The sequence below is a fragment of the Neovison vison genome, chromosome 8 (genome assembly GCF_020171115.1).
Source record: "Neovison vison isolate M4711 chromosome 8, ASM_NN_V1, whole genome shotgun sequence".
In the NCBI taxonomy this organism is placed as follows: domain Eukaryota; kingdom Metazoa; phylum Chordata; class Mammalia; order Carnivora; family Mustelidae; genus Neogale; species Neogale vison.
This window is the reverse complement of record NC_058098.1, coordinates 22976837-22992494: the sequence shown is the minus strand read 5'-3', so window position 1 is coordinate 22992494 and position 15658 is coordinate 22976837. Positions and strand designations below refer to the sequence as shown.

General features: G+C 40.3%; 1 protein-coding gene across 14 annotated transcripts in view; it reads right to left on the bottom strand.

Moving 5' to 3' along the window:
• Positions 1-15395, bottom strand: part of LOC122916118 (RNA-binding protein 12) — a 35689-nt gene extending 20294 nt beyond the window's left edge. The window contains exons 1-3 of one of the 14 annotated variants that reach the window (XM_044263137.1): positions 15207-15391; positions 9448-9532; positions 4527-6343 (exon numbers count right to left, since the gene is read on the bottom strand). In XM_044263137.1, coding sequence (XP_044119072.1) covers positions 4527-6321 — 1795 coding nt within the window. In that variant the 5' untranslated portion in view covers positions 6322-6343; positions 9448-9532; positions 15207-15391. Of the gene's footprint in view, positions 1-1153; positions 6344-9447; positions 9533-14285; positions 15080-15206 lie in introns of those variants that run through there. The other 13 variants (XM_044263131.1, XM_044263133.1, XM_044263132.1 and 10 more) reach the window with 13 other exon arrangements.
• Between the last annotated feature and the right edge of the window lie 263 nt (positions 15396-15658).

Here is a 15658-nt window from a genome sequence, read left to right as displayed (position 1 = left end):
TGTGACAAGTTTATTGAACAGTATTCAAGACTTCACCTTTATAAACAAAAACCTCTGCTGAATGATGCCAAGGCAGTATTTGCTGGCAATGTTGTGGCCATATTGGCAACGAATCATTTTATTGTGTTTGGACTGCTTGGACTACTATAGAACTGCCAGTAAAACTAAATGTGGTTAATTTTGCAAGAGTGGGAAGTTTTAAAAGTGATCACTGCTAGAAATTCTTTACAGATTTAACTAGCAGTAACTTTACGGCTTCTTTACTCATTTTTTAAGTATTCTTGAAATTGAAGAGTGGATTTATTTTTAAACATTTGACCCACACCTGTACACAATGACAGAATCCAATAAAAAGGACTTTGAGTTTCATTAAGGCTTTCATGGATCCTTATTTCATCCAAGGTATGTTTGTTTATGTCCATACACACCCCTAGATTTTCATCCAGTGGGTTAAGACTAACCTAATTACACTGGACATTATTCTCTGAAATTCTGAATAAAAATTTCCCTAATGAAATTTTCATGGTTGATGCTTTGACAACTTGGAGCACAAAGCTAGGAACTATGTTTCACTCAACAGTGTTGCATTTTTTTTAAGCCACTAATTAATTGTACATCCAAACTACAGTATTAAACACAAAATACACCTCCAAATTTTGCTTGTGGACTAAATGTTTCACTGAAGTTCAGAAAAAGTTTACAAATTTGCTTATTTATAAAATACATTTTGTAGATCTCTAATCCTTTAAACTAAAAAAACAAAAACAAAAACAAAACAAAACAAAAAAACCACCCAGGCAAGGGGGTGGGAGGAATTAAACCTAATGGAAAAGGTTCTCTTCCATTCATGTCAGTCACCAAAGACAAGATTTACACATAAAATTGAAAATATCATGATAGTGTTTACAAATGCACACAACGTTTGAGCAAAGCTTTACAAATCCTTCATACCATACAAAGCAAATGAGAAAATAAATTCATTTTCACCCCAAACCTAGTTCTTCTGAGAAAATTTGCAGGAAGAGAGGTATGAGTGATTGCACAGAACATATTTTCAAGAATTTTTTTAAAACTCAAACTCCAGTGCCCAGAACAAGATGAACAGTACGCTTAGCAGTTAGCACTATATTAATAAGTCTCAGATACACAAATATCAAGTTCCAGAGGGCAAAGCATTTAATTACATTTCACAACAAGAGAAGCACTGTTGTGACTCAACCAAATATAGAACATAGTTCTCTCCAAATTCTACACAAACCACTATTTTAATTTATTTAATTTGATGAACAATGAAATCGTTTTCCTTTTCAGCATTTATCTAAGATGTAGAAATAACAAAGTAGTTGCAATAAAGTATATGAAATATTTAATAAGATTGTACGAACATATAACCAAAATAAACTGTGAAAAAAGATAAAAGGCTTTCATCTTCAAACAACCCATTTTTCTAAAATGAAAACAGTCAGCTCTCCAATGGGGAAAATAATCTGCAGTTGAAATAAGACTCCCAAGCAGCGCTGAAGTTTTCTGCACTCGGTCTTTGGAATGAGAAATGATTACTTAACAAAAAACCTAAATTGAACAGCATATATAAACATCATATTGCTTTTTTTAGTTGAGGAGGCAATATCTAGCGATCTGTCAAAGCAAATTTGTATTCATAAATTGTCAAAAGACCCACAACACAGCCATGTCTTCTTTGAAAGTCTAAACAATCCTTTCCCTAGACAAAAAAATCCTGTCCTGTCAAACCTCTAAGATTGTAGTGATGAAAAGGCTTTCCAAATCTTATCACGCAAATGAAACTGCTGCCACTCTTAACTCTAAGTTACACGAGACGCTGTATTTCAGTGTTCCACTGACTTGCAACACCAAAAAGGCACTATTTTTTTTTTAATTGGAAATAACTCTTTTAAAAGGCTGACCCCTTTGTAAGTACATTGATTTGCAAGAAATGTTGGGGATGTTTCAAACCAAGACAGAGGCCCACGTTAAAGACAAAATTTGTTTTTCATGATATCTCACCAATCTCCTATTCCATGTATGTTTATAATATAATGTGACACATCTTTCTTTAGAGCATTTTAACTAAGAAGGAAAGTAACCATAAATAGAGCCTTTTGTAGCAGTGAGCAGTCTTGTAAGGCAAATGTTTTTATGACAAGGACACTTACCAACCAGAACCCACTTGGTCCTCCTGCCTTAGTGTCCTGAATGCCAAAGAAGAGTATGAAAGGGCAAAGAGTCTCAATTCTCTCCCCTCTGGCAGCTGCACTTGTAGTCGGTATGAAGAATTTTTATGAATAGGCTCCTGATCAAACAACTAGACCAAAAAGCCTCCAAGTAACAGGATTAAATGCACATCTATGGAACAGCTTATGAATCTTTTATTCTATAACACTACTGCTAACAAAGCTAACAATTTCAACTTCAGTTTTTAAAAAAACATAGATATAATGCTCTTTCTTATAAATGGACTCTCTTTGTTTAGTTACAGGCCAAAATTTCACACAAATTTGGGACAGAAGGAAACTGCCAGAACATTAGTCCACCATGGACAGGACTTCAAATCTGGCATTTTAAACAATGATCATTGGAAGTGGTTTCCGGTTTTCAAAGCCATCCAAACATGAACAATTTTTAAACTGACTAAACTAAAACATGGCGGTCAAACCAAAAAGGCTCTGGTAGGTAGAGGACTCTGTATTTTATTTTTGTGGCAGAAGTTCTTATTTCACACAGTTTTAAGTGTGACATTAGAAATCAAAGTTCAAGGTTATAGCACAAACCGAGTGTGGAGTTTTATATTAAAACAACAACAACAAAACAGTTCTGCTCATTTACAAATGAGTCAATTAGGCAAACAAAAAAGCAGCAACTTCAGAAGCAGGACTGTCTATACAGCAAGAACCCTCAAGAAGCAATAAAGGTACATACAGTGAATCTGTATACAGAGATTTTATTCAATTTTAAAAGAAAATGAAGACTTTAGACAAAGCTTTGACCCTATAACAAAGCAAATCTGTCCAGCTTTAAACCAAATTCCAAGAGTAGCCAACTTCTATTTTTCAGCAGCTGGCAAGAGCACCCTTAATGAGCTCTATTGACATTTCTATTTTCTTCATCCCATATGGTATAAACAAAACCAATCTAAACTCCTTGATAAGCTTTATGTGGTCATTTGTGTTTTACAAATGGTTTCTCTAATGGTACGCCAAAATCATTTTGTGTTCTCTCCAGACAGCTTTACTGTAACATACAGCAATATTTATCCTGGTAGTGAGTCTTCTGTAAACAGTCAACCAATGCTCTATGTTACAGAAACCAATCTATATGCAATTGAAACAATCCACAGGTTCTAACCTGGAAATACTAGGAAAACAATCTGGATGCATTAATCACAGCACTATGAAGATCTACCCTATAAAGAATTTATGTGAACAGCTACCCTAAGACAAGTTTTACTTTCCGTGAACCTATAGGTCTGTCATTTAAGTCAATGACAGCAGCTGTGGCTTCATCCCGAGATTCGAAGGCCACCATGGCTTCGCCTGTGGGCATACCTTTTTCATTGTATTTTAAACACACTGAGCCTGGGATCACTTGATAGCCATAAAAGAAATCTAAAATCTCATCAATAGACACAGTGAAGGGCATATTCTGCACTTTAATTACTGTTGGTCCTGGTTTTCCAGAACTAGATCCAAAGCCAGGGGGACCACCAATGTGAATTGGGCCAGGGCCAGGGCCAGGCCCAGGCCCAAAGGCTGGTGGCCCACTCAAATGCCCAGGGGCACTTCCAAGACCAGGAGGGCCACTTCCAAAGCCCGGGGGGCCACCTAAACTACCAGGGCCATTTCCAAAATTCTGAGGGCCTCCTCCAAATCCTGGCCCACTTAAATTATTTGGTCCACCTCCAAACCCTGGAACATCCAGTCCTAGACCAGGCAAACCACTATTTCCAACTGAAGGCATAGCAGGCCTAGCATCACCAAAGGCTCCTCCTAATCCTGGAGGAGGGAGTGGTGGCCCAAAGGCATTGGACCCACCAAAATTACCAGGAAAGTTAAATGGAGGCCCATTGTTGGCCTCCTTAGATCCTACAGTCAGGAAGGCATGCTCTTCACCTCCTGCACCAGGCATTCCTGCACCGGGCACACCTGCACCGGGCACTCCTGCACCAGGCACGCCTGCACCGGGCACACCTGCACCGGGCACTCCTGCACCGGGCACACCTGCACCGGGAACTCCTGCGCCAGGCATCCCTGCACTGGGCACTCCTGCACCAGGCATTCCTGCACCGGGGATACCCGCACCGGGCATTCCTGCACTGGGCATTCCCGCACTGGGCATTCCCACACTGGGCATTCCTGGAACTGTAGGATTACCTGGCACAGGCATCTTTAACCCTTTTTTTCCTTGGGCAGGGGGATTTTTTTCAATCTCTCTCATATCTTCTAGAGTAACTACATGAACAAAAGCTTCTCTCCCATTAAGTTTTTTACGGTGTAAGCGTTCAGACTTACGTGCATCATCTTCATTTTTAAACTGAACCAATGCCTGTCCTAGACCTTGCCCATTGTTATCAACAAGAACATGTACAGCATTTTCATCCACTGGGATTCCTTCTAGGAACTGAAGAACATCCATCTTGGTAATGCTGAATGGAATATTTGTTATGTGAGCACAGACTTTGGCAGAGCTGACATCCCCCTCCGGATTTAACATCATTTCCCTCTGGTCATAGCTGAAGTTCTGCAGTCTTTTACGAATCATATCTATCTTTTCTAGCATACCTTTCTTAGTAATTGGATGAACTTGAATAAAGCGATTGCCCATGTATTGTTTATGACGACACAGAGCAGCCTTATAGTCAGCCTCATTCCTGAATTCTACGAAGCCTTCACCAGTTGCTTTCCCATTGGGTCCATAAGCAATATAAATACTATCTTCCACAATATCCAACTTTTTAAAAAAATCAATGACATGTTTGTTTTCCGCTTCAAATGGTAGCCCTTTCAAGTAAACACAAAAACCAGCCTCATGTGGTGATCTTGACCTTGACCTTTTCTGCCCACTGGGCGATTTTGACCTGGGAAGTGTCTGAGGAGGGGGATGGGTTTGTCCAGAAGGTCCTATACTTTGCTTAAAAGTGATATGGCCTCCAGCAGCTACCCACTGTCTCTCTGTGGCAGGACTAACTTCCACATAGCGTTGAATCATCAGCATTCTGTTTCGTTTCAAAGCTTCAAATGTATCTTGAGGGGAGAGAAACTTAACCAATCCATTCCCATTATTTCGACCTACATGATCTTTCAACAAATGCACTGCATCAACACGGAGCCCATGGAAAAAATCTCTGACATCATTTTCCATTGCAGAAAAGGGCATTCCATGCACACTGACATATAGATCATCGGGATTGATGGGAAGTGGTTTCACACTGCTTTGAGAGTTCATCTGGATAGGGTTAACAGGATTCAGTGGACCCAGAAACACAGGGTTCAGGTTATTGTTCAGATTCATAGGTGCTCCAGAGCCATTCATTCCAGCAGGCAGAGGTGCCACAGGTGGCGGGTTCAAGGGTGGCATGCCAGACATGGGTGGCAGTGGGGTCATGGGTGGCACAGAAGGGACTGGGGGAATTGGGGGCACAGGAGGCACCGGAGGCAATGTAGGTACCGGAGGAGGAACTGGTATTGGGGGAATGGACGGCATTGGTGGCAAAGATGGCATCGCTGGGATTGGAGGAATTGGTGGTGGTGGGACTGTGTTCATTGGAGACGCTGTGCTCGGAATGGTTGAGCTAAACGTTGGGCTCCCAAAAGAAGCCCCCATATTTGGAGGAGCCGATCCTATGCTGGCTGTGGAAAATGTCTGTATATTTTTGTTGCTTTCATGAACAGACGTGGCGGCAGTAACTACACTGGGTGAAGGATTATTAAAGTTAGGTACTGTTGTAGGCAAGTTTACCCTGCCACTCATTCCTGAGCTAGGTGGCGGTCCTGATCTACTAGCATTTGCTGGTGGTATATCTAAGTTGGCAGTTTCAAAACGCCTACGACTCAGTTCAATCATATTCTGCATTTCCGTTTTACTACTCAACAAAAGTGTTACTTTTGACCCTTTAATTGTACCACCTGTGCGCATCATACCAAGCCTTGCATCTTCATCAGTGGCAAAAACGATGAAAGCCTCACCCAGTTCACCCCCTACAATATGCACGCCCCCATCAGGGATGGTCAATCCAGAGAAGAAGTGGCGAATGTCCATGGTCCCCGCCACAATTGGGAGACCTTGCAAACGGATGACCACAGCCATGCTGCGCTGAAACCACACACACCTGCAGATGAGAAAAGGCAACGGCCAGGTCAGACTCCTGTTTATCACACCAAGTTTTTAACTAAAAGAATGACCAGCTACCATATTAGGCCCTCAAATATACCTTCAAACTATCACAAGCAATGTAGGTTGTTTTTTTATTTGAATATTCTAAAAACTGAACATTATAGGCCATTTACAATGTAAAACCTAGACAATTTCAATTTCCAAAAGCATTAATTCTGTGAACAATTAGAAGTTCAGTGCCATGACTCAAAGTTTCAGGGAAAAAAACCACCATAAGAAGTAGAATCACCAATAACATCATTCAGACCACTATTTATTCAGTAAGATTTAAAAGAAATGTGTAAGTCAAATCAGGACACAAAGTTGAACAATCTGCAGGGGAAAAACATGCAAAGGATGTATCAAAGTTAATATTTAAAAGTGGCTTAGCATTTTCCTTATAAAAATGACAACTGTAGAATTATCAGGGTCATTTTATAACACTCAGTCTCAGAAGGCAAACAGAAACAGAAAACTGCAATACTAATTAATTACAAATAATACTTAACAATAAAGTAGGCTCAAGTCTCAAAAAAAAAAAAAACAAAAAAACCCGATTCCATATTTCAACCTAAAACTCTTCAATCTGCATTACAGCTCCATTTATTAAGGAAAACTATATATGGAATTATTTATTACAAAGTTAACACACACGAAGAATCCAAAGTAAATATTGAATAAAATAGCCAAAATCTTATCACTCCAAAAAGTAGAACCTGGTTGCAGTGCCATTCACCCCAGCTGTTTTAATTTAAACTCAGATCCAATGACTCATTTCCAAACTCCCCATAAAAATAATAATACACACACACACACACACACACACACACTCTCTCTCTCTCCCCACCAAAAGTCTTGTTTTCCGTAAAGAAGGACGATAACGAAAAAAGGGTATTATCTCGTTTTGCTTTTGTTTTAAAAAGAACTAGGGTATGAACTTTCATTCAGTGACTGTTACAATCTCTACTCAACATAACTCCTGTGGAATTTCTGGGAGCTCACTGCTGTCCTTAAATAATGTCCCATTCTGAACTTTTCCTTTTAGAGACGTTTCTCCCAGATTTAAGTAAAATTTCAGTATTTCAGCTCTTATGGCTTCCAAGAGCAAATTCAAGGGAAGCCCTTTGTAAAGCGGTATAAAATGAATTCTTGGGGGTGCCTGGGTGGCTCAGTGGTTTAAGCCGCTGCCTTCGGCTCAGGTCATGATCTCGGGGTCCTGGGATCAAGTCCCACATCAGGCTCTCTGCTCAGCGGGGAGCCTGCTCCCTCCTCTCTCTCTCTGCCTACTTGTGATCTCTCTCTCTGTCAAATAAATAAATAAAATCTTTAAAAAAAAAATTCTTGGGACTGGAAAATATTAATTTGAAATTTATAGGGTGTTTTCCAAACCATCTTATAAATCAACATTTAAATATAAACCTATTGGGGAGCCCGGGTGGCTCAGTGGGTTAAGCCGCTGCCTTCGGCTCAGGTCATGATCTGAGGGTCCTGGGATGGAGTCCCACATTGGGCTCTCTGCTCAGCGGGGAGCCTGCTTCCTTCTCTCTCTCTCTCTGCCTGCCTCTCTGCCTACTTGTGATCTCTGTCTGTCAAATAAATAAATAAAATCTTAAATAAATAAATAAAAACCCATTAAACTAGTTCTGTGACTTCAGAAAATTTATATGATTTGAGCTTTGGTTTTATCGCTTCTCAAACAGGAATATGAAAAGAGCAAAGTTTCCCACTGAAAGCTCTAAGAATCCTGTAACTCCATGAAAGCAGTTTTTCCATGTCAAATACTATGTGATATTAATTTGATACAACAATACCTGTAATTACATTTCAACTATTATGACCGCTGTACACAAAACAGAAATATGTTGTTTGGCTTCGACAGTTTTCTTACACACATACACAAAAATAAAAGCCACTTTCAAATTTAATCCAGAAAGATGGACTGGCAAACAGAAAATGCTCTTTGAGGGACCATTATAAAACACTAGAAATTTGGGGGAGAAGGGAAGCTTTTCATTTTTGGTTTGCAAGAGTCAACAAGAAAAATAAATACTAAAAAAATAAATCACACCAACAAACTCTTCTTTCTTTGTATTTACTACTATTTAGCAGTCTATAGAGAAGCTCATCAAGATGATTTCAAGACAGTAAATCAAATTCTCATTCCCTACTGTCTGTAGCATATTGACTACATGCAAAATTAAGACAGCATTCCTGTTCAATTTCAAGAATGTTTAATAAACTTTATCACATCTTGGGTAAGTAATCTAGGCACCCAAAACGACTTGAGAGATAGATGTTAGTTTGCACTGGGACACTAAAATGGGAATTTGATACAGTCCCATGAACACAAAAATTAAACACAGGGCTAAAGTGACATACACAATAATTCTTCAAAAACCATCTGCTACTAAGAGAAGGGCTTTAGTTAAAGTCTGCACAAGGTACATATGAAAACATGATATTGAAAAATCTGCCCAGATTACCAGTTAGAAAAGGGCTGAGAATTAAACCAAAGAACACATGAATTATTCTAAAGCCATCTAAAGAGAAAAACATAGATAGGTTCTGAAAAAAATATGAAGTAAGATCTGCTATTCTTCTAAGTGCCTATTTAACTGGTAAGTCATTTCAACTATCTGGAGCCTACCTTTGTTACTTAACAAGAGGGTTAGAGTCCAATCACTTAATTCCATCTAAAGTCAAAATAGGTACTCTAGAACATAGAACCCATTACCTCTAAGGAATATTTAAAAACCATACCAATAACAAGCACCTACATTTGCAATTAGCCTGGAATGCTACACTGGGGGGGGGGGAACAGCCTACTGCCTAATAATCAGCAATTCAGCAAAAGAAATGCATCCATAAAAAACTGAACCCCGAAGAAAGCAACAACTGTTCAAGGCACCCAGTCCACCCCATCCCCATCCCTCAGAAAAGACTTTAAAAAAAGAAAGAAAATCCCCCACAATTCAGTTACTATACATATTTTCATGTTACTAAATAAGCTGTCTCATTTTATTTTGAATAAAAACAAACCTTCTATTCAAAATCTCTTACCTGATAAAACAAGAGATGTATTTTCTTAACAAGAAGTAGAGGCCAAGTCAATCCTGTGGGCAACCAATTAAAACCAACTTTTAGACTGCAATAGAGAATAAATGGAGGCAAAAATCAATGCAGGAAACACAAAACAACACGCACAGGCCACACTGAACTGTACATTATGAAGGCGAGTCTGAAACCACCAGAGTACTTCATTAGAATGCATATTTTAAAAAACGACAGAGAAAAGAAAGAAAGAAACACGTGTACCAAAATCCCACACATGCGTTACTTGGTATTGCTTTCAAATTTGGTATCTCTCAAAACATATATATTTACATATATCAAGAATGTGCCATAAATTAGTCCAAGAATGAATCAATTAAAAACTAAAACAGTCATAAACCTCAGCTTCACAGCTGGTAATTACTTTTATCATTTGATGATTAAACCAGTCCAGAAAATTCCTTAATACAAGTCCGACTACAACCTATTTCCTCAGGTCCCACCAAACACTTGATGAAAAAGCACAAGTTCACACATAAACAGTTCCAAGACAAATGACAAAATCATCAATTCAAGGGTACTTATGGAAATTCTTGCAGTTGCTCTTTCAAAATATTTTCCTTTGTACCAAAATAGCATCAAGCATCAAGAAACATAAATGAAGTGACAGTTCAGGCTATAATGATTAATTCCTACTTAAAACCACTGGGGTTCAAAATCTTAAGGAAAAGTGCTTTTTCTTCTAACACCAAAACTGTTCCAAGAAACTTGTAAAAAAAAAAAAAATCCCTAAAAATGGCATATTAAGAAGACTTCCCAGAGTAAAAATGAGTTCCTTATCTCTTACTGGAATTTCTCCCAAATCAGTGAAATTGTGAACAATTCACAAGCAATATATAAGACCAAATAATTAGACAACTATATGCAAAAGATCATTTTTGAATTCAGAGAAAGAAGAAAATCGTCACTGTTAAGTATAAAGATACTAACAGAACACTACTTAGAACGATGCTCATTTTTTAACTATCTTTCAAGTTCGAGATATCACCTGTGAGCTTAATATTCATCATCAAAAAGTAACACATATTAAAAAATTCTAGTGTTACTCCAAATTTTTTCTAAAGGACAAGATAAACATCTTCTAGACAGCTACTCAAATTACTGAAGATTGTTTTGCCACAAAAGCTACTTACGTTTGTCATACACAAGCCTTTCAAAAGCCCAAAGCACTGTATTAATTTTTTTTATGTTGTACAAATCAGTTCTAATTAGGTCTAAAGAGTTTTAAAACTCCTTAAAAGACACACCTAGAAGTTCATCTAACAGGTCACAAAGGGAAACTTCGAATACCAAAAAAAGCATGCTTTTAGGTAAAGGCTATGCTCAGTGAGGAAGAGCATGAATTCTGCAATATTATTCTCTAAACATTCAAGTTTGACTCTATAACCAACAGAACCACAGTAGTTTCCGAGTTAAGCATTTAAGATTAACAAATGATCGGCCACTGGAGATTCCAATTCAAAGGGCCTGGTATGGGGCCAGGGTAAGTGCCCTGAAGGGAAACAAACAGGTTCCTCAGCCTCTCCCCTTCCACACCCAAGAAGACTCCAAATGTCCATCTGGATAGCAACAAGTTTCGAGTCAGCTAGTTATGCCCAAAGGGAACAATATTAGACCTACTATCAAAAATTTCTAAAAGGTTCCCAGAAGTTACTGTAACAAGAAGGAAGTCTCATGTCACAAGAAAAAGTTTAAGTTCAAGCTGAATTCGGCAAATGGCTCATTCAAATTTTACGTTGTTCAATTTAAAGTAAAAAAATCAATCCATGGGCGCCTGGGTGGGTTAAGCCTCTGCCTTTGGCTCAGGTTGTCATCCCAGGATCCTGGGATCGCCCTCATCTGGTTCTCTGCTTGACGGTGAGCCTGCTAACCCCGCTTCCAAGCCTGCTGTGATCGCTCTCTCTCTGTCAAATAATTAATATCTTAAAAAAAATCAATCTAGAAGTAAATTCATGAATCGGAAAGGCCCACATCAACCCCTACCAAAGAAAAGTACCCAGAAACTTCAGGCTTGAAGCTAAAACTTCACAACTCGTGGTGTTACGCTTCTTCCTTGATATGGACAATGTAAACAGAAACTGAGACTGAAGAAGTACTTTTGTTCTCACCCCTCCCCCTTTGTAAAGAGCACAATATTTAATAGAGGCACCACTGTTCTCCAGGAACTACTCATTCCTGGGTTCTAAGTGTCAGCTAGCAACAGAATGCAGGATCCCAAAATGAAAATTCCACTCCAACCACCTAAGACTTGGTGAATTTTAGTTAGAAGGATAAGACAACCAATTGTATGCAACAAAACATCTAACACACGTTTTACCTATTTATAAAGTATAAAGGTACAAAGGAGAAAATGGGCCTGATTTGCCATTGAATTCGCTGATATATATCAGAAGATCTAGCTCACTTTAGGGTACAGGTTGAAAAGGCGCCTCCTCCTAGTTCTCCGCCATCTTGTCTCCCCCCCCACCCCATATCAGAAGATCTAAAACAAGAAGATTGCTCTAGTGTACTTTTCCACTTCGTTAGGAATTAGTCCTAACATAGTGGCTTTGCTTCAGCTTTAGAAATACCACATACATGAACAAATTACAAATATCTGCTATGAACATTTCACATATTATTATGACACGACATATATTCTTATTTACTAGTCATTTCAATCACTTGGAATTTCAGAGTAAAATGTCTGACAACAATCCTCTTTTATCAGAAAGCCAAAGCACAAACCAGTTGAACTTAACTGTTTCACTCTTCATCTGGTGATAAACATCAAAAAGTGAATTTTAACTCTGTTCAGTCGTCAGTCTTTAATCAACAGTAACCAGGGTACAGCAGAGCTAAGTTCTTTAAATTCAAAATACAAAACCAGCACCCCTCAAATGTTCACCCTCAGAGATGAGCAACAGAGAACCAGTTATAATGGGCACAAAGCTATAAGCCGCACAATCGCATTATGGAAAAAAACCACAGCTTCATCCACATGGTTTTGTCCCCATCCCCAAATGAATCACATTTCAGATTCTGGGATCATTCTTAATGAAACAATGCTTCTGACACAGAGGGACATGCATCCTTTAGACAGCTTGTTATTCCACTTCCCCATTAAGCTCCAGAAAGTTCTCAAAAGTGGCAAGCCATAAGACATTGCTAAGTAAGATATATTCCTCCTGCCAAAAAGACTATAATATTAAGTTATTTTTCAAACCCTCCCCACAAATGCCAACAAATGTGTTCATTGTCTTGACTTAAAAGCAACAGTATCACTTCTAACCTAGCCAACCACATTCACCCTCACTGTTGGTCTTAACTTAAAAGGTGGCCAGAAACTTAATGAAATAAACTCGTTGCAAACCAGAAGGTTTATGAGTGGTGGTAGTAAAATCTGATAAACTATAAATCAGATGAGGTTATTTTTCTGCTTAATTCTAAACATTTAACAACATTCATTCATACCACGAACATTTATTAAGCACTTGTGGCAGGGAGAGGAGATTTAAGAATTGGACAACAGTCCCTAGATTTTAGGGAGAGGTATCTAAGAGCATCTTTTGTGCAATTACTGACACTTAGAAATTCTTTCTACAATATCTGCATAAGAAAATATTCATCTAAACCAAAAGATGGAGTAGCTCTCTACAAAATGGAATAAACACGTTATGAACATGGTCACTGGATTCCAGCACCTGGAACACACTGGTCCACAAAATCAAGTTTCACATCTAAAAATTGTACCAACAACCCCCAAACTCTCAATATGCAATCATAAAAACATTTGGCATGTCACAAGAAAGTGAAAGAAGCCAGAAATATGCTGATATTAGCACATAACAATAGGTTCCAAGGAACAACCAAAATGGTTTCTAAAGCTTCACATTTTCACCTAACAGATATGAACTTAAGAAAAACACAAATTATGCATTACAACCCATAAACAAAATAAATATTTAGTTGAGCATATAAAGATGATATAAAATGCATTCCCTGTTTCGTCAAAAAATCTTCCAGGAATAATACTGAGCACATCCTCAACCTTTATATAAACACACCAAACATTTCATTTCCTTAAAAAATTACCATAAAATTATTTTAACCACCTGTAACAGTTCTTCCCAACTTTTTAATATTCTTGGAAAATGCCTGAACACAATTACTTCCCACTATCTGGCCAAAACCACCAAAGCTCAAAAATGAGTACAACCAGTCTTATTTTACATTTCTATAAAACAAAACAAACAAAATCAGCCCATATGTCCACACTTGTAGGACATTTCTGAACTGCAAATGCTCTAAAATACATTAACAATATAAACTATGTAACAAAATCCAATGCAATTCATTTTACTAATACTGCATTTAACAAAAACTACACGATTTTAAACCATTCAAGCAAGAAGCTCTAAGAATACTCCAGCTACAAGTTCCTCCTTCAACAATCTCTCAGTTGCAATTACATTTTTTTCTCAGATTATACTGGCTGGATAATACAGAACAGTTCCTGACAACTGTCACAATTTACATTAAATCATCTCTGGAAATTGAGGAGTCAAGGACAGTTTCAGAGTCCAGAAACCTCTCCTACAGAGCCTGCAAGTCTGGGTACAAAACTCCCAGCATGTTTTGTTCTGAATAACGCAAAGTTACCTTCACCGAAGCCGTTGAGATGTTTCACCATAGAGTACACATTACGGGCAAACATGAAATCCATGCATTTACAACCTGGCACCTAAGCCTCCTACACTGGTGTCCATCCCCGATAGTAACCTGTAGATTCTCAAAGCCCCACCCACCTATTTCACGTGGCTGCCAGCTAAAACCTGCAGCCTCCACGAAAGAAACTCAATTCACTCATCGAAAGCACCCTCCTCCACCTCCTATTGGGCCTGCTCCTCTTCCAGTGCTGGTGGCTCTCTCCCAAGGGATATGTAAAGGTGGTGCTCTTTGCAGGCTCTTCCCTGCTTGGGGTTCAAGGGCCTGGCATCTAACTACAACTCTTAGAGGTCTGGGAGGCGTACTCACCCCCACTTTCTCGCTAGAGGCCGGCTTCTTAAATCGCCTACACCCTCGAGGGTAAGCCCCGCCCAACGCTGAGCCCTGGGAGCATTTCCCTGCAACCCCGTCCAGGCCACGATGGCAACCAGCTCTAAGATTTCCTTGCTAGACTCAGAGGAGTGTACCGACTGCAGCTTCTTCCCCACAGGTGTGTCTAGACTCTAGTTCCCTTTTCCTGTTAGGCCACGGGAGCCTCCCTTCCACCTCAGATCGAGGGAGTGTCCTCACTACGTTTAATCTCCTCACCACTGGGCACAGAGATGCAGTTTGAATCCCTGTCCCTTTTGGGAAGCAAAGAAAATCTCGCTCATTCGGGACGTAGGTGTGCTTTTACTGCAATCCCCGTTAATTCGCAGGCCGCTGGGCCACCCAACTGTGGCCTCCTCCCTCTCAGACCACGGGGGCGTCCTCCCTATGGCCTCGTCCCCACTTCGGTATGCAGACTCATCCTCTCCTGCGTCCTTCCTGCATCCTCTCAGGCTTCAAAGGCGCAAGGGGCTCCCCAAGCCCTTCCCCACCCCGGCAGCCAAGCCGCGACCCTTTTGTGTGGGGCGCTCGCTGCGGCGGGCTCGGAGGCCTCCGAAGGCCCCGCCCCGGGCCACCAAGGGGCGGCTCGAGCCCCGCACAGCCCCGCCCGTTCCGGGCTGCAGGAGTCTTACCGGGGAGAGCTGCGCGGCACCCGAACCCAGACCCGAGTTACCCCCCGCGCGAGTGCCTCCGCCCCGCGGCCGACAGCCCCAGCCCGAACGGCTTCCCGGAGCCCACTGCAGCCACCACCTCTTTCGCCGCTTCACAAAATGGCCGCCAGCCCGCTCAGCAGCTCCGCGTTCCAAAAGGGGAGGGACGGAATGGAGACGTCAGGGGGCGGGGAGGCGCAAGCGCGCTACGGTTCTGGGCAATCTCCCGGAAGTTGCGGGTGTTTGAGGCGAGAGGAACTTTGAGTCTGTGAGTGCGACGATTTGCGCACTAACCCCGCCTAAGGGGAGGGACGCTGTGGTGGGTTGGGTTAAGAGTGATTGGCTCTGCCCCTCCCTGCGGGACTTTGTGCAAATTACTTCTCTTCTCTGATCCTCTGAGAAGGAGAGGAATAGTGCTTTCCTCGCGTGATTGC